The sequence below is a fragment of the Glycine max genome, chromosome 11 (genome assembly GCF_000004515.6).
Source record: "Glycine max cultivar Williams 82 chromosome 11, Glycine_max_v4.0, whole genome shotgun sequence".
Taxonomy (NCBI): domain Eukaryota; kingdom Viridiplantae; phylum Streptophyta; class Magnoliopsida; order Fabales; family Fabaceae; genus Glycine; species Glycine max.
The window spans coordinates 2,172,057-2,189,989 of NC_038247.2; the positions used below are offsets into that span (position 1 = coordinate 2,172,057).

Below are 17,933 nucleotides of genomic sequence, written 5' to 3' on the forward strand. Positions count from 1 at the left end.
TTCCTATAGTCCGACATTTCCCTGGCATGCTGAAATAATTGACGATCTCGATGATGGGCTTACGCTTCTTCGGGCCCAAACGGACGTTACAACTTACAACGACGTCGTAAAACGCGGGGGACTTAAAAAATGGAAAAGAGGAGTAACATGCAATGCATCATCACATCTGAGGGAGAGGAGAGCATTTTCATTTTTCAACTTGAGAGAAGAAGAGAAGGGGAAAAGGAAAAAAAGGCAAAATGGGTAAGGATCTGAGCGATGAGCAAGTGTCTTCAATGAAGGAAGCTTTCTCTTTATTCGACACAGACGGTGACGGTCGGATCGCGCCGTCGGAGCTGGGGATCCTGATGAGGTCTCTGGGAGGGAACCCGACTCAGGCCCAACTCAAAGCCATCGTGGCCGAAGAGAACCTCACGGCTCCCTTCGACTTCCCCCGATTCCTCGATCTTATGGCCAAACACATGAAACCCGAACCCTTCGATCGCCAACTCCGCGACGCCTTCAAGGTCCTCGACAAGGACTCCACCGGCTTCGTCGCCGTCTCCGAGCTCCGCCACATCCTCACCAACATCGGCGAGAAGCTCGAGCCCTCCGAGTTCGACGAGTGGATCCGTGAAGTCGACGTCGGTTCCGACGGCAAGATCCGCTACGAGGATTTCATCTCCAGAATGGTCGCCAAGTAACGCCGATTCGATTCTCTCTTTCCAGTGTTCTTTTCTCTTTCTCCGCTATTATTGCTTTCTCGTGTTTGCCTTTTCAGTGGACCAACCAATAGATTGGTTAATCGTCCTGTGTTTTAATTTTATGGTTTGTGGCTAACCGAGGGAGGTTTTAGGAAACGGTGGCTGCTCAATTTGCCCTATTTGCTTTTGGGTTTTATTTGTATTATTATGAGATCTGATTCTGAGCTAGTCTATATTTGCATGCTGTAATTCAGACCAAGTATTTGTGTATCTAATCCTTTATTTCTTGTTTGATCAAATCTGTGTTTCTGATTTCGAGCCAAGTAGAGACTAGAGAGAGGGCGCTGCTAGGCACAATACTATCAAATAATAATCAAACCCTACCCGTGTAAATTTCCTCCAGTTTGCTGCATATTTTCTTGGTGCATCTGACTTTTCTTGTTTGAGGAAGAGACAAATGCATACAATTTTCCTTAGAAAAGATTGTTTTACGCAAGGAAATTATTATATAAAATACTTTGTTATGGAAAGTTTATCTCCCTGGAATTGGTAGTCAGTCACAAAGTTGACATATATTCAATAGCTCAACAGCAGTTGAGCGTTCATTGTATAAATGGGTGGTGGCTTTTCACCGGTTTTCATTGTATAAATGGATATTTAAATCCTTTATGTTTTGTAAGGATAATTTCATAATTACCTTTGAAATGTTGAGCTTAAAGATGATAGTAGTAGTGAACTTTATGGCATCAAAAGACAATAATAGTAGTATTGAGCTACTGTCCATGACAGGATAAACTTCAATATGATGCTTTTGAACATCGAATGTCAAAAGTAGACTGTCAAACTCATCTTAAATACGTCCTAAACTTTTTGTTGATTACTCTATTATTCACTGAACAGGAATGAAGATCAACTATGACTTGATTGATTTTTCTTCCTTGCATGCATCATGCAAGTGTCTGTGTGCTTGTGTGTTTAATTTTATATGAATTTCTGGTTATGTTTTGCATCTGGCATTGTGGTCTTACATTCTGCAGTTGATGTGTCATATTATGCATCGTGTTTCTTGTATGTCTGTTGCACCCTGCAGTCCCTTCCCTTTTATAAGTATTGCACATGGCCGCATTATTGATATGCAATTTCAATTCAATTTGTTCGAACCCTTGTATGTTCTGTTGTGATTACCTTTTGAAACTCCTAAGCCTTTTTGACTGACATGGTATAGGTATTGTCTTTTTTTCATAAGCTATAACGGAACTTTTATATGTTTTATTTGATTGTGTGCATTTGTAACGAGTCTTGTGACTTTATTCTAGTTTTGCTTACGTGGTGAAAATTATGTACTTCTTTATGATGTTTGATTTGAATACCAAGCTCTTATTTTGTTTGGAATTCAGTATCCGAAGAAGGGATTGGTTTAAGTTTTAGAAATTCTCAATTGATTTGATCATTCCGAAAGATAAATTAGGGTTTAGTTGCATTGGGGATCAACGTTTAGCACTTTCTAACGTGTTTTCAAACACACTATAAGCTAGTTGCTAGTTTTGTTTTTTATGCTATTTCATTCTTGTTTTTCATGATGATTTCTATTGAAGACAAAGTTTATGAGAAATGCACTGTGGCCACAGTAGACTGGATAAACAAAAAATAATGTGTGCTGGGGGATTGGATTTGCTGGAATCACGTGGTCACAAATCGGAACCGTTAAATATAGATGGACAACTCATATTTTAGATGTATATTTTAAGTCTGATCTATAAATTAAATATAATCCGTCTGATTTTCTTCAAACGGTGATCATTAACTGGCTGGGACTGGGTGAATGCGTGAAAAATTTGACTGTAGAGAGAATCCTGATGTGGTGGTGGGGGGATAAGGTGAAGTTTGTTTTTTGTTGGACTTATGTTTTGTAATTATTTTATTTTAGTATATTAAGTTTTAAAAGTTTTATTTTAGTATTTAGTTTTTAAAGTATCTCATTTTGATCCTTTCTCTCGATTTCTGGTAGCAAATGATAGGATCTCGTTAACATTTTAACTGTGACTATGTTTATTTTATTTCAAAAATTATAAACCACCAAAATACCCATCCCCTGATCATCTTCGCCAGCAATGGAAAGGGATTCACCTTTGGACAAAGAAGACGACAATAGCAACCCAACCACCGCATTGTTGTGCACATCTCCACCCTCACCACCTCCATCTAGATCTGACCCAAACAACCACGCAACCCTCAAGATCCAGAACTTTGCAAACACGCACGGTGGCAAGCGGCTGATGAATCCATCACGGTTGATTTCAAGGTTGTCCATGTCACGGTGATGGTCCTGCTGCAAGACGACAAATCTAAGTGTCTGGAGCGTGCTGGTTCAGCTATGGCAGGAGCAGAAGGGTTCGTTGAAGCAAATAATGTAGAGACCATAATTACCAGAATTGAACACAAATCCCGCAAGATTAAAACTTTGCTCAAACAATACTTACCCTTTTTTTTTTCTCTCTCTCTTTTATTTCATCAAACACAACACTTAGTCACTTGTTCCTTTTCTGATGAACGAATTAATTACTTGCTTGTTAAGAAAAATATTTCTTAAAATTATTATGGTATGTGTCGTGGAAGCCCTTAAAACTACCCTTGAAGACACATATACTATCTATCATTAGGGACGAGCGTTGCAAGTGTTTTTTGTCATCTCCTTTTATTTTGTCTATTTTTTAGTTTTTTTATTTTTTTTAAATAAAATAATGATAGTGATGTCATTATGTTAAATCAATTATTTCAAAATTTTAAAGTTAACAAAATGTGAAAATTTCTAACAAAAATTGAAAAAAGGACCAAAAACATTTTAGAAACTTAAAGAATCAGGATAAAATTTTTAAAACTTAATGATTTAAAATTTAATGAATTAAAATAAAATAAATAAAAAATATAATAGATCAAAAATGATATTAAGTCAATAAAGTTTGGTTTAAATATTGCATACTAGCAAGTTTCCCTTCTAATTGAAAGTTTATTGGACCGGAACATTTATTTTTTATTTTTTGGATATTAATTATATTAAATTATAATTTTGATTTCTCTAATTGTTTAATTAAATTCATAATTTTGGTTTTTTTTTATTGTAACATTTGTTTTTCTTAATTTTATAAATTGATTATTTTGATCCTTTGGTATATTATTAAGTAATAATTGTGATTAATAAAATTATTAAGTTAACTATAAATTTAAATAAAAATTATTAATCATTTAAAAAAACTTTAATAAAAGGTTAATAAGTCTAATCCTCCCCAACACGTGGAACTTTCTTTTATAATAAACCTCGAATTGGTTGAGAACAATCCTTTTTTTCTTATTCTTAAGGCAACCTTAATAAACTTGGACATAGCACGTCATTGTGAATTAATTTATGGAGCTTGTTCTTTTAAAGATGTTTTTTTTAACAAAAATATATTTAAATTTGTTTAAAAATAATTATAAAGTATTTATTATTTTTTCAGAAGTTAAAATATCTACTGAAAATGGTTTAAAAAATATTTTATTTAAAATTTTCTAAGAGATCATTTATTTTACAGATTATTTGTTTATTTATAGGAATATTATTCCTACAAATATAATGAGACTTTATTCCTAGGTATTTATAAGAAAAAATGTGATATAAAATTTTTTTTACAGAAAGAATGTCATATACTAAACATTTATTTTATTATCTTATAAAAATCTCGAGAATAATTTTCTAACCCCATATTTCCGACGGCTTAATTATATTAAAATTATTATTATAAATAATTAGCGCAACGATGTAGACCATGCAATTCCAGTCATGGCAACATTTCCCTTCACTACACCACATCTTCAATTTATTTTAGAAATATTGTTTGGTAAATCGGGTATTAATAGTCTTATTATTATTATTTTACATGTCATCGGTTTACTGAAAATGTTTCCTTATTTTTTATATGTAAGATCAGTTTCACTTTATTCCGTATTATTTTTTTATAAGATCTTTTAATTGTTTGTTGCATTACAATACCTTTATTTAATTACTAAATATATTCTATCTCTTCAAATATTAATCAATTTTAGGTAAGAAACAATTAAGTGGAGAGATATAAAGGATAATTTGACAAGAACAATATAAATTATTTATAATTTTAATGTAATTAATCATTTTTTTTAAAAGGGTGTGAATTGATTGAAAGGATTTTAGAAATTTGTAGTTATGTCATATTACAAAGTAAAAGTGATTTAACTGTATATTTCTATACATAAATTTCAACTATTATCCAAATGTACAAAATTATACAAAATGATTTAATTAAATTTGTCCTTACCTCGCAATGCTAAGGACTTCCTCTGCATTGAAGGGGGAAATCGTCCAACCACGAATCATCCATAAGTGGGGGTGAAGATTCTATTTCAGAGGGCCATTCACAGCTACAATCTATTTCATCAAAGATGATAGGTTCAGATTTTGCTTCTCTACGTTTGAAAATGGTTTGTAACCAAAGATTGCTATGCACAAAAACCAACTCGCTGAATTTTTCCAGCTCCACTCTGTTACGTTTTCTGTTATGTATACTCTCGAAAGTGCTCCAGTTCCACCTGTACCAAAGGGAACTACAAGGTTGGCTAAGTATTCGCACTGCAGCTTTCTGGAGTGTGGGGATTTCATAACCATAACTGGCCCACCAGTCGCCTAGACATCCATAAAATTAAATAAGCAAAAACATTTCAGAAGCACAAAAACACAAGATGCATGCTTAATTGAGAAAAGAAGAAAAAGTCAGCGGGACTATACAAGAGCACAAGCTTTTGAAACATCTAAAGGCTAAAGCTAATCCTCCATGACCATTTTTCATGTTACTTGTTCTTCATATCCTTGATACTTAAAATTCCTCTAGACATGGTTCAATACAAGGGCTACAACCAATAATTTTCTGACTTAGCTGTAAAATGTACTAGAGCTATAGAACTGTTGAGTGTTGACTGAGTTAGTGTAAAAGGTTGCAACTATTTTGGTAGATGCAATTGGTATGATGCAACAATAAGGGTATGTCAAGCAGAAGTACAATGCACTTCAACAATGACTCTCAAATTACAACACAACGGAAGGTATCTAATTGTTGAAGAGCCATACCAGGGGCATTCAGTGTTCTTCCCAAGACAGCAAAGTCAGTCCCAAGTGCACCTTGGGCGTTGATGTAAGTAGGAAGTTCTTTGGTGATTTCCATTTTGTCTTTATCAGTTATTGCCAACCTGAGCATGGCTTCTTGAAACCCATTCCTCATCCTCAAATCTTTCTTGAAGTTTGGGTTGTAAGAAATTGAAGGATTAAGAAATGCAGCTGCAGCATGTAATGATGAATGAATTTGCATATTCCATCTCCGATCAATTATATCCCAGATAGGGATGTATTTTTCTTCGATTCCCTTATAATATGCCTTGATCGCAACCTTTGCCCTCTCTATACCTTCATATACATAACCCATAGCAGGCATATCACCATCAACCATCCTCAGGCATTTCACCAGTGGCTCAGAAACACTCACAGCTTCATGTGCATACTTCCAAAATCTATCTGAATATAGCAATGAATTAATGGCTTGTGCATCTGGACGTCTTCTATATATGGAAGACAACCATTCTGAATGAGAAAACATATGCTTTATATTATCCTCTTGCATGACTATAGATTTCAAGGAAAGGAAATTAGTGACAAATCTAGTAATTTTTGGCCTGATTAATTCCTTCCCTCCTGTGAACTTTCTCATTATATTCAATATCCATGCATGACTATAAATGTACTGTGTGATTGTCTTTGCCTCTTCCAGGACTGTGCCTACCCAATCTTGTCTACCAATATCCTCTAACATCTTATCAATACAATAAGCGACACAAGGAGACCAAAACAAAAAACTATACCTCGCTATGAGAAGCCTTCCAGCACAAACATAACTAGCGCTAGCATCTGTTATAACCTGAACAACATTTTCTGCGCCAACTTCCAGCACAACTGACTCCAGAAGCTCAAACAAATAAGTACTATCATTCTCATGACCTGAAACATCAACTGACTTCAAGAACAACGTTCCTTTAGGGCATGCAACAGAAAAAACAGCAAGTGATCCAGTCCTACCATCAGACCAGTTATCACATAAGACTGTGCATCCAGTTTCTTTCCACTCATCTCTGTATTTTTTGTAATCACTGTGAATATCAGCTTTCACTTTTTCCAAAAGAGTAGATCTTAATTTCTCATAACTTGGTGCTTTATAGCCTACCCCACACTGAGCTACAGCATCCACCATCTCCTGATAATAGATGGATTTAGCAGCACTAAAAGGAATAGAATTGTGGAAGAAAAATATGGCAAGTTTTCTATCAGCGTCATCCTGCTTTTGCTTTTGGGCATCATGTTCTAATGGCTGGGCACTTGGTGAAGGATTTGGAAATAATAAAGATGGACAAGCACTACCATTCTGCCCACTATATCCATGGTTATGATGGAATCCACCACTAGCAGAAGAGCTATTCTGTTGACCATTTGCAACAGTGGCTTGATCTGTCTTTTGTTTCTTGGGAGTTTTTGGTTTCTTGGGAGCACTTAATATACTTTGAATATGGTCCCGTACATCAGTTGGAACTTCGGTGCATGGAACGATATCTTTGTTTTTAATTTGAGCCAAGTGAAATTTCATCCTGTATACACCTCCACTGAATTCCCGTTGACAATAATTACATCTGACCTTTTGTTTAGTAGCATCAACCAGGACACAATGTTCCCAACAAGCATCTCTTCCACGAACCATTCTCTTAAAAGATCACACAAGATGAGCCACCACTAAGCAAGGCCAGCAAGAAAATGGATACAATCAACAAAATTGTACATAATTAAATCAAGCATTTAAAATAATATCAATATACAACCTACTGTGGACAAAGCGTCTTTAAACACAGCAAAAAAGGAACCTTACAATAACCATAACATCTTTCAACCACACAATCAAACTTCACCTTGCCCTACGATAATCAACAACAATTTTCAGCAATGGTAAACAATCACATTCATTTACTATGAAAATAAAATAACAATAGTCAAACCAAACAAGTAAGCTTTGGTCTGCATTCTCGTTCAGTAAAGAATAATGAAGACTAGAGCAAGGGAGCAGCAGAGAGAGAAGGATAGTTGGTAGAAAGCATATAGCAAGGACTAAGAAGATTAAAACACATCCAATTGGTTCAAATTAGCAGATAAACTTATCACAAGCAGCAACCATTGCATGTTAACTATATTCTTGCTTAGCAAAAAAAAGGTATTTGAAGTAAGTTCCCATTGAATGGCTAATGTACTATATCTAATTTCAGTTCCAGGTTCCAACTTGTTCTATCAACCAAACCTGTCTTATAAATTTGATTCTTGTTCTCCATTCCCATTTGACCTTTCTAAAGGTTACAATTCTCTACTTTTCACAACCAGGTAATTGTAAGATATCTTTGCTATCTTGGAAATTAATAAGAAAGAGTATTTCATGAGATAGTTTCAACCTGTCATCGATGAATGCAATATCCTTCCCAGCAAGGTGGTGGGAGAGAATAGGAGTAAACGAGCATGTCTACAACACAACGTACCGTGCATTCTAGAAGTCAAATGTGAAAGATTACTAACTTAGGTATATAAAAGAATCAGATTATATAGGATCCAGGATCACATAAACTTAGCAGACTAAAATGGATTCTGAGTTTCATAATAACTATATAAGACAAAATAAATGCGCATCAGCTTGTAAAGATTCAGCATCAACTAGGATTTCTATAATAATCGTTCAGTTGCATAATAGCTTCGAGGATTAAATTAAATTTAAACAAATCTACAACTAAGTTACCACTCACGAATCATGAATAGAAGGCACTTCATTTCACAACAGGTAGAAAAGCGCAATATAGTGGCCTAAATTGACAAAATACATTATATCCAAAATTGAAAAAAAAAAAAAAGACATAAAGTTGGGGGCAAGTAAATAAATAAAAACAGGACAAAGGGGTAATGGAGCAAATAGATAGGATAATTTTCAGAAAGGAGAAAAAGTACCTGGAGGATCTCAATTCTCAATGGGAGCTCAGAGGCCTTAAGTTGGGAAAATTTTGGGGTTGGGGAGTTGAAAAAAGGAAAGCTTAGATGAGAATAATGGCTATATTGGTGTGCAACGCATAGTATAGTTGGATAGAATTAGAAACTGAATAGAGTGTGAGTGGGAGTGCCGAAGATGTGATTCGGTTGAAATTAGCTGTTAGAATGAACGTCAAATTACAGGATCTTCTGTATGGTTCTTCCTCGGATAATGTTTTGATGGCGAAGAGGGTAGTGAGGAAAAGGTCATAGGGATGGACATGGACACTGTAAATGTGAAATTCATAAGACGAGATTAAAACGGAAAGAGCAAGACAACATAACAAGAAGTCGATCTCGAATTCCTGTTTCCTAGTTTCTTGTTCTCTGATCGATTCTGAAATGGGAATTCACTCACAAGTGGTTACTGACCAAATGTCAGAACTGTTAGTTTACCAAAATTCTATTGGATCAAACTCCACCCTTCATGCTACAGCTAACAGCCTACATCAGCCCAATAAAAAGTTTGCATATATTGTCAGGCATGTTTATATATATACTTTTTTTTTTTTCATTTTAATAGTCATGTATAAAAAGTTTTAGACAGTTCAGAAATCTTTTTTTTTTTTACTGGACAGTTCAGAAAATTTAGGATTCGTGGTAATTTACATTTGAAGAACAACGTCCTAAAACACAATTACGTAGTTAAGTGCATAACTTATTTACTTTTTTATTTAATATTATTTTTAAGTTAAAGTTAAAATAAAAGTAAAAGTTCCTTTGTTTTTATTTTTTTAACTTTAAAATCTTTTTAAACTAAAAGTAATTTGGTAAAAAAAATATTTTATTTACATTCAGTTATTTAATTAAAAAATTGTATTTATAATAAGGTGTTACTTAACATCACTCGAGAGTAAGAATCATATCAAAATTTAAGCTTTTGATAGGTTTTATTGAATGTGTTTGTGATGGTTTTTAGTCATGAGTTTTTAAGAAATTAAAGTTAACAATCATGTTTCAAAAATTTTAAAAACTAGTTTTAAAATTTAAATTTATTTTTCCCCCTCTTATTTTTAGTTTTAAAATAAACTTATTTTAAAAATTTCAATTTGATTAAAATTAATTAAAGAGTTACAACAATAATGTCAACATCGGTGTGACAATAACAATGTCAATGATGGAATATCAATGTTGGTAGTGGTAATGGGTGATGTTGGTGTTAGTGTAAGTAGTGGTAATAATGATAATAAAGATAATAAAAATGATAATGATGATGTCAATGATAGTGTTGGTAGTGATGATGTGAGCGTCAGTCACAATGAGAATGATACTAACGATGACAAAAAAAATATTATTATCAAGTGTAATACTTTTTATCTAAAATTCAAATTCATAAAAAAAATGTCAAAATACTTAAAATGGAAAGAAATTTGATTCCTCATAGAAGTTGTACAATCTTAAATAGATGTTTTTAACTTGACTCGGATTAATTGGAGTCTAATATAATTTTACAAACCAAGAATTTCAGGAAATGAATGATAAAATAAATAAAAGAATGCTTAACAATTGTTCAATGTTCCAAAGCTTTGAAACAACCCTCGAAGATAACATAACAGGAAAAAATCCCTGGACGGGGGTGTTAGGTTATTATGAAGCTTGTTGGCCAAATCGTGTTGTTTGTTTTCTAAAATGTCATCATTATTAACTCCACCAAGTACTTAAGCAGTTAAGTTAACGGGAGTACTATCAAGTTCGGAGATGCGCAATGAATCAAAAAGTTCCCTAAAGCACAATTTCTTTATTCAATGCTGGCACCCTGATTAAGAATATTACTTTTATTAGTTTTATTGCCAAAATGATGACAAAGTGAGTAAATATAATTGTCAGAAACTTTCCCCTTGGACAATGCGGTCTCCATTGAGTTTTTCTTTTGTCTTTATCTGTTCAAAGCTAGCCAATTACAGCATTCCTTTCTTGTCACGTACATTGTAGCTCAAGAAGAAGCAAATAGAAGTAAAACCTCAACCCTGTGCTGGGAATATATTATGAACCAACCACTTGCATAGTCAGGGCCCAGCTAGATTAGTTTCGGTGAATGCAATGAAATTATAGTTTTACATTTATCAGAAAGTGTCTCAATTCTCTTATAATATTTAAACTTTTAGCTTCAGCAAAGTTGGTATATAGTTGGATTTTATATATAATTATGTGAATAGAGAAAAATTTGTTGAAAGAGATAAAAGGAGATCTCTTTGCTTTGCCTGAAATAAAAAAATTTCAACTATCGATTGGAGATTTTTTTGGTTAAAAATAATAATAAAAATTATTCGGGTTCGAGTTGGTTGATGTGAAGCTTGCGATACTTTCGCTTATAAATGGTAGGCATCCAACTCTACTTCTTAATTCATTGACATCTATGTTCATTTGGTAAAGAGAGGGGTTTGATGCATCAGTTACCTGTGCTGTGATGGATTAATTCAATTAGGTGTAAATACCAGATTTTTTTTTCTTTTTAGATCAAAACTGCCACAGCCTTTCCTCTTAGAGTCTTAGGTGTTTGACCAAGAAGTTACAAAATAAAAGGTATTTATATATATTCACTTTATAGATTCCACCTCACCGGCATTAAAAAATTTGAGACACCTCCTTTGTGAAAAATGTATTAATAAATCGTTACATTAGCCTCTAAATTATAATTATTGAACATTTTAGTTTTTTTCAAGTAACGAAAAAAGAATTTTAGCTTTTTAAACTGGCATCTGTCAATTATTTTAGTTTTGATATTAAGCATCTGTAAATTTAATCTTTAGTATTAAAAACTATATCAATCGTTTCAATTCCTGACTACGTACTAAAGATTGTTCAAACTAGAGACTAAATTTATTTTTTATAATATTAAAATCTAAATTAACCTATGGTATATAAAAAAAGGGTCAAGAGAGGGTGACAGTGAGAGGAGAGAGAGAGAGAGAGCGGTGATGTTGTCATTTGTCATCTTGTCGTGTATATGATAGCATAAAAGCACTATTGATACATTTAAAAAAAAAAAAAAAAACATTATGACAATTGACAAAAGATGCGCTTCACTCCACTCCATCCTTGCGTTTCATTAGAATTAGATTTAGAATATCAAAAATGTTATTCTGCCATGAAACAAAACATGCGCCCCACCCTCACTTGTGGATTCAATGTTCAAGGAAAGTCATCATTTTCGTCTCCCCATTTTTTTTCTCTATCCATCTCTAACCAGGAAATGAAAAGATTATAGCAGAATTTATAACCACAATAAAAGAAGATTTTAACAGTATTTTCAAATTAAACATCTTTATACAATAAGTTACACAATCACAAAACCCACTATTTGTTTGGCTTCTCCTATTTTCTTGTGCCAACCATACACAAAAGCTTACAGCATTTACAAGAATACAAGTAATGTGGCATTTGGGGGATTTTGTTCGGTATCCTTTTTGTGATTTGGTTGGTGATGAGCCTGATAAGAGGAAAGGTTCGTCGTCTACCATCCAGGAATATTATGTAGCATAATAACTAGATAAAATTCAACAACACCAAGAACCTAATTTCGAGTCCATGGTATTTTATTAATCCTTTAGGGTCAAATTTTAACTTAACAAAATCATGTTCAAATCTGGTGTGTATCACTTTCTTGATAAATAATAAAATAAGGAGAACTTTATCTAATATTCATCAAGAAAGTTATAAACACAAAATTTGAACGATGACATGGACACGAGAGGATTTATTCCCATTTTGTCACATATACACATGTTTGATTGCATGCTCTGTTTCTTAAGGACGGCTAACTTTAATTACCAGATGTACTGCATCCTAAAGCCCTTTTCTGTCCATGCCTATAGATTGCAGTACATTTGATTCGATCTCGCTGAAACAATTGAAACCAAAATCATGAATACCAAAGTCCTGGCAGTCCAACAACCAAGCACAATTATCCTCCCATATTGGCAAGCCCATGTTACTATTTGCATTCTCTAGTTTAGGTGTATTGTCCCATAATGTGTCCATTAGAGGAGTTTCATCCAGCCACATGGTGTTCATTAGAGACACATCGCTTTCCACTAAAAGGGATTCTTCACCAGAAGAATTTTCAGCTGCTGATGAGCTAGAATTTTCTTCTGAGTTGAGAACCCTATCACTTTCCTTAACCTGATGAGTGTTGTCAGCTTGTGGCAAATTCTCTTCAGAGGATGAACTATCTTTGGATGAGACTTGTTTGTTAAGAGGTTCGTGAGTAAGAGGATCAATACCCATCTTAAGGAGCTTTTTCTTAATGTGGGTGTTCCAGTGATTTTTAATCTCGTTGTCTGTCCTTCCTGGTAACCTGGCAGCAATCTTGGACCACCTGAGACAGACAAACTACAACAATCAATCATACATCAAACAAAACTTATTACCTCATCCGTAAGTTAAGTCGCAACATTTACGGATAAGCTTGATCTGCGGGTCTTTCTTAGTCCCAAAGTAAGTTCTGATATCAAATAAACCGTATAGATCGCTTAAAGTAAGATCTTCAATTGAATTAGTGCCATCTATCTCCTAACAAATAAGTATATGTCATTATTCTTCACGTCATCAATCATCACCAATTTAATGACTTTTGCATCGTACGAAGAGAACAATCCACAATTATAAACAATAAACTATTATAACAAAGATAAAACAAAAACTAACTTATCATTTTAGTCTAATTTTTTTTATAAACTTTTTATTTTTATTTTTTATTAAGTAAACTACAACAAAAATTAACTGTTCACTCTCATATTTTATTTAATTTTCTCTCTCTGGTTTTATTTTATTGCTACTTTTAAAAAAATAAAGAGAAATAAAGTATCTCTCTTTTTCCTAGCTAATATATAATATGGCGAATATGAACAATATAATTGACCATATTTTTGTATGGTCGTTATATGTTTTATGCGGAATGTAATAATAAACCTTCAATCACTTTGCTTAAGTTAGCCCAGTTTAGACATGATTTCAAATGTAGGATCTTTTTGAACATTATACGTGGTTGTTTATACATGTAACCGATGGCAATTACTTTAAACATGAGTGAAGGAGAAACCAAGCTAAAGCGCATGCATGGTTCATAGCTAAACTCTAAATTAACGAGAACTTTATTACATAGTCTAAAATTATGTGGCCTTAACTAATTTTTATACAATAAGTTGTTAATTTTTTTGGTATATAATTAAGAATGATGTAAAGCTGGCCCAAATCATATTGTCTTGAAGTAAGACTAGAGACAATGCTGGGAAGCTGAGCAAGTAAAAAATGGAAAACCTGTTGCCAAGACGGGCATGGAGATCGATAACAAGCTGCTCTTCAGCCTGTGTGAGGAGCCCTCTCTTCAAGTCAGGCCTTAGATAATTAGTCCAACGAAGACGACAACTCTTACCACAACGCCGAAGCCCAGCAAGCTTGGGAACAGCACGCCAACAGCACTGGCCATTGGTGAAAATGAAGTTTATGAGTTTTTTGTCTTCCTCGGCTGTCCATGGACCTTTCTTCACCCCAAGTTTGTCACAGCAAGGTTGCCTCCCCATATCACTTGCTACCAACCAATGCAAACTGTGTGTGTCACTAACATAACACTAGCTTCTTCTCATGACTCAAAAGTCACAAACCCACCTTTATTTATATAATAATTAAGCCCACTCATTTTCCTGCCCAATTAAATAAAAAATATGCATCCCAAACAACACTCAAATTAATAGGAGACAGAGAAAAACTGAGGTGGAATTTTGGGGCCCACCAGAAAGGTGTGTGGGAACTAATATTGGATGTTCTCGTGGTGACCCAAAGGCAGAGCTACATGTAAGCATCCTAAAGGGAAATAATGTGTTAAATGATTAATCTTTGTCAATTTTTTCCTTTACAAATCCACTGCCCTAATTGCACTCTTACTCAACCATTTCGTCATCACCACGTTTACGTGTCCCTATTAGAAGTAGATCATGATAGAGTAGGGATGATTGCTAGAAGTGTTTGGTCCGCATGTGCATCATAACCGTTTGATGAGATGAAATTATAGCTATTAGATGTGCTCCAGGGTGATTGATCTAATGCCGTAAAATCACCGGCCATCTATGCTGCATGTTGTGGAAGGAACAACTAGCAGATGCCCTTAGTTTTTGAAAATGTAAAAATATACGTAGATTTTTTTTATCTATTATTACGTACATTCTTGTTATTCAGAAATGGACAATGGTCTCCTGAGTTTCGGGGCCACAATCTTACTTTTCTTCTATTTTTTTTCCCAAGTTACTAACAATAATTCCCAACTTTTTTTTATCAATGCTTACGTACCGTGGAAAGTTAGACAAACGAATATGCCTAGTTGAAGTATAGAACCATTCCACAAGCCCACGACTTCGGTATATTGGAAAGAATTAAAAACAAATTAAATGGTTGTGGTTAATTTTTTACTAATCGGTTAAAAGGAAAATGAGATCACGTCTCCTAAAAGCTAAAAGGAGTTTCTGTAGATGCCTCCTATGCGAAAAAGGATTTTTTTTTTACTAATCAGTTACAATGGCAGCACTGTGCTGATTCCAGGTTGAAACTAAATGCAAGCATATATTTGTATTTGGATGAAAAAGGATACATATACACCACACTTTTGGGCTGTATATATGTACGAGGTAAAAAACTAAAAAGAGGAATAAAATAATAATAATAATGTGGTGTTAAAAAGAGGGGAAAAGAAGAAAAAGAAAATAAAAGGGGTTTAAATATATGGGCTTTTTTACCATGAGGGGTATTTTTTAAAAAAAATTACTAAAATAACAGGTAAATTTTATATTTATTATGGATGTATAGGTAAATCGTGTTTTAAAACATTTTTTTTAATTCAAAGAAGTGTTGTTTATGAAACCTAATTTTTAATTTTTCTTACTCAAATTGTAGAAGTATGTCTTCAAAGACAACTTCTATAAACTTTTACTTTTTAAACTCTTATTTTAACGATTTGCACCTCTATTTTTACGATTTAAGGTTTTTCAAATTGCTTCTTTTGTTAGTTTCATAAATAGAGGATAGTATTTTCATTTTCATTTTTATTGTGTACATTCGCAAGTGATTGCCTGATAGGGTAGTTAATAGAGGTCCCACTCCAAGATGCATGGCCTTAGCATTTTACATTCATAATTAAATCTCACTTTTTTTAGACATGACATATTATTTTAGTCATATTTATGATTATTTTTAAGTAGCATATAAAAAAATGACTTTTAAGTGGTTATCTGTGCAAAAATCTTAACGCGGACGATGGTATATAAAAATCTTTTAGCTTCATTGCGTGCGAATATCCCAGTCAAATGTAGAAAAAACCAAACCTCGTGATCTATACATATCCTTCTGATGGATCTATCATGTGACTCTTTAATATAACAATTTATTAATTACATGGAACCTTCAACTTAGGTTAGGGGTACTTGCCAGCCTCAATTTTTTGCTTTTGACTTATATGTCGGCTTACTGTGCAAACAGCTAGCAAGAGTTCTTTGCCTGATGCTTTTTAATTAAAAGGAAATGTTAGAACGAGGATTCTTGTTAGAATGAGCAACGAGGAAATGTTGTCTCCAAATTATAGTTATTATTATGATATTATTGTTAAAAAGATCTTTAAAACGCTTATTTCATTTTAAATTTTTAAAAGACTTACTAATTAGCATTGCTGACTTAAGATAAAGCAAATATTGCCTCAATAATAGAATAGAAAAAAATGGCATAGTTATTATGACTTGCAAGGCACTATACGTAAGATACTTACTTGCATCATTATCTGTGAATTTCGGTGAATCATTAATTACATACAAGTTCCCGGTAAGCAAGAAGATAAACAGGACTGCTAAACTCGATCCAATGGCTGATATGTACTTCAAACGCATAGAAGATTCAGATTTCATTATTTCAAGTGGGAAAACATAAGAATCCTTAATTTCTGGGACGAGAAAGTGAGTTTAAATTATAATTAACAAACAATTCTTGTAGAGAAATTCACAACTTTTCTTGCTATAGACTGGAATTAGTGTCTATTTGATGAGATTTTAGAATTAATTCTTTTTACCTCATCAATATATATTAATCATTTAAAATCAATTTTACCCGACTTTAAAATAAACAAACCCTTAATGTAAGAAGCAATTTAAAATGGCCAACTATATAAGAATAGCTCGTGTGTTAAACAAAAAACGAAAAATACTGTAGTTTAATTTTAAGTCTTTGGCATGTATTAATTCAATGCAATTTTAAAATTTTATCAATTAATTAACGAACTCTTGGAACATGTTTAGGAAGTATAAAAAACGAAATATAATTATTTAAAAAATTGAAAAACTATATATTTTTTAAAAATAATTTAATACAAGTACGATCTTTAATTAAGATACAAATTCAAAATTACACAAGTTTAAGCTATCTAGAAAACATATATCCATAATCACAATTATACACACATTTTTTAAAGAAAAAAAAACTAAAATTTTCACTTACTAGCAAATATATCTTCTTTATTTGACGGGTATTTTCCTTTATTGTAAATATAAGAATATAAATTAAAAATGCTTTAAAAACATTTAAAAGTATAAAAAAGTATGCATAAATATTTTAAGTGAAATTTAAAAATACAAATTAAACATATTTAAAATTATGAAAAATATGTTCAATTAAAGAATCAATTGGTTGTATATGTTGACCATTTTGAAAGAGACAAAGAGTGTGCATAGTGAAAATTAAACTCAAGATTATCAAAAAGAAAAATTGAACGAAGTAACTATTCAATTACATTTCAATCAGTGAGTACTTGTTGTTGTTGTTTGTTACGAAAGGTAGGTACGAACTACGAAGGCGTAGGGAGGGTGATACGAAGCAATTTAAAAACAATCATACTAAGGGTGGCCTTGCTTGAAAGCTGAAGCTGTCTGCACTGCACCCCTCATTATACAGCGGTTGCGACTTCATTGTCACTTTCTTTTGGTGGGAAAGAAAGAAATATAGTACAGTAGATAAAAATAAAATAAATAAATACATAAAATAAAATTTAATGCTTTTTAATTTATTAGAATTAAATTAATTTATAAAGTAACAGAGCAAGGATAAATTTATAT

The 17,933-nt window shown here is 33.0% G+C and overlaps 3 protein-coding genes across 4 annotated transcripts; 1 reads left to right on the forward strand and 2 right to left on the reverse strand.

Moving 5' to 3' along the window:
- The first annotated feature begins 105 nt into the window (after positions 1–105).
- LOC100527568 (putative calcium-binding protein) lies at positions 106–986 on the forward strand. Its single transcript, NM_001251073.2, has one exon. It carries the CDS (start codon positions 240–242, stop codon positions 681–683), a length of 444 nt encoding a protein of 147 aa, NP_001238002.2. The 5' UTR covers positions 106–239; the 3' UTR covers positions 684–986.
- A 3,895-nt stretch (positions 987–4,881) lies between these two features.
- LOC100805582 (uncharacterized) lies at positions 4,882–9,323 on the reverse strand. 2 transcript variants are annotated; one of them, XM_006590487.4, is made up of 4 exons: positions 8,770–9,323; positions 8,226–8,317; positions 5,818–7,521; positions 4,882–5,376 (listed from the first exon to the last, which is right to left on the reverse strand). In XM_006590487.4, the coding sequence occupies exons 3-4, from the start codon at positions 7,487–7,489 to the stop codon at positions 5,021–5,023; spliced, it is 2,028 nt and encodes a 675-aa protein (XP_006590550.1). In that variant the 5' UTR covers positions 7,490–7,521; positions 8,226–8,317; positions 8,770–9,323; the 3' UTR covers positions 4,882–5,020. The 2 variants fall into 2 exon arrangements, with proteins under 2 accessions (XP_006590550.1, XP_003538648.1); XM_003538600.5 differs by lacking the exon at positions 8,226–8,317 and having other exon boundaries at positions 8,770–9,322.
- Positions 9,324–12,092: 2,769 nt separating this feature from the next.
- LOC100809301 (MYB-like transcription factor ODO1) lies at positions 12,093–14,475 on the reverse strand. Its single transcript, XM_003538607.5, has 2 exons — positions 14,107–14,475; positions 12,093–13,165 (listed from the first exon to the last, which is right to left on the reverse strand). Exons 1-2 carry the CDS (start codon positions 14,367–14,369, stop codon positions 12,634–12,636), a joined length of 795 nt encoding a protein of 264 aa, XP_003538655.1. The 5' UTR covers positions 14,370–14,475; the 3' UTR covers positions 12,093–12,633.
- Between the last annotated feature and the right edge of the window lie 3,458 nt (positions 14,476–17,933).

Bases quoted from the DNA above. Each gene is read 5' to 3' on its own strand.
- LOC100805582 (XM_006590487.4), bottom strand. From the start codon at position 7,489: ATGGTTCGTGGAAGAGATGCTTGTTGGGAACATTGTGTCCTGGTTGAT. The intron at 5,377-5,817 runs GTATGGCTCTTC...ATGGATGTCTAG, and splicing joins AAGAACACTGAATGCCCCTG to GCGACTGGTGGGCCAGTTAT.
- LOC100527568 (NM_001251073.2), top strand. From the start codon at position 240: ATGGGTAAGGATCTGAGCGATGAGCAAGTGTCTTCAATGAAGGAAGCT.
- LOC100809301 (XM_003538607.5), bottom strand. From the start codon at position 14,369: ATGGGGAGGCAACCTTGCTGTGACAAACTTGGGGTGAAGAAAGGTCCA. The intron at 13,166-14,106 runs GTTTTCCATTTT...TGTCTGTCTCAG, and splicing joins CATGCCCGTCTTGGCAACAG to GTGGTCCAAGATTGCTGCCA.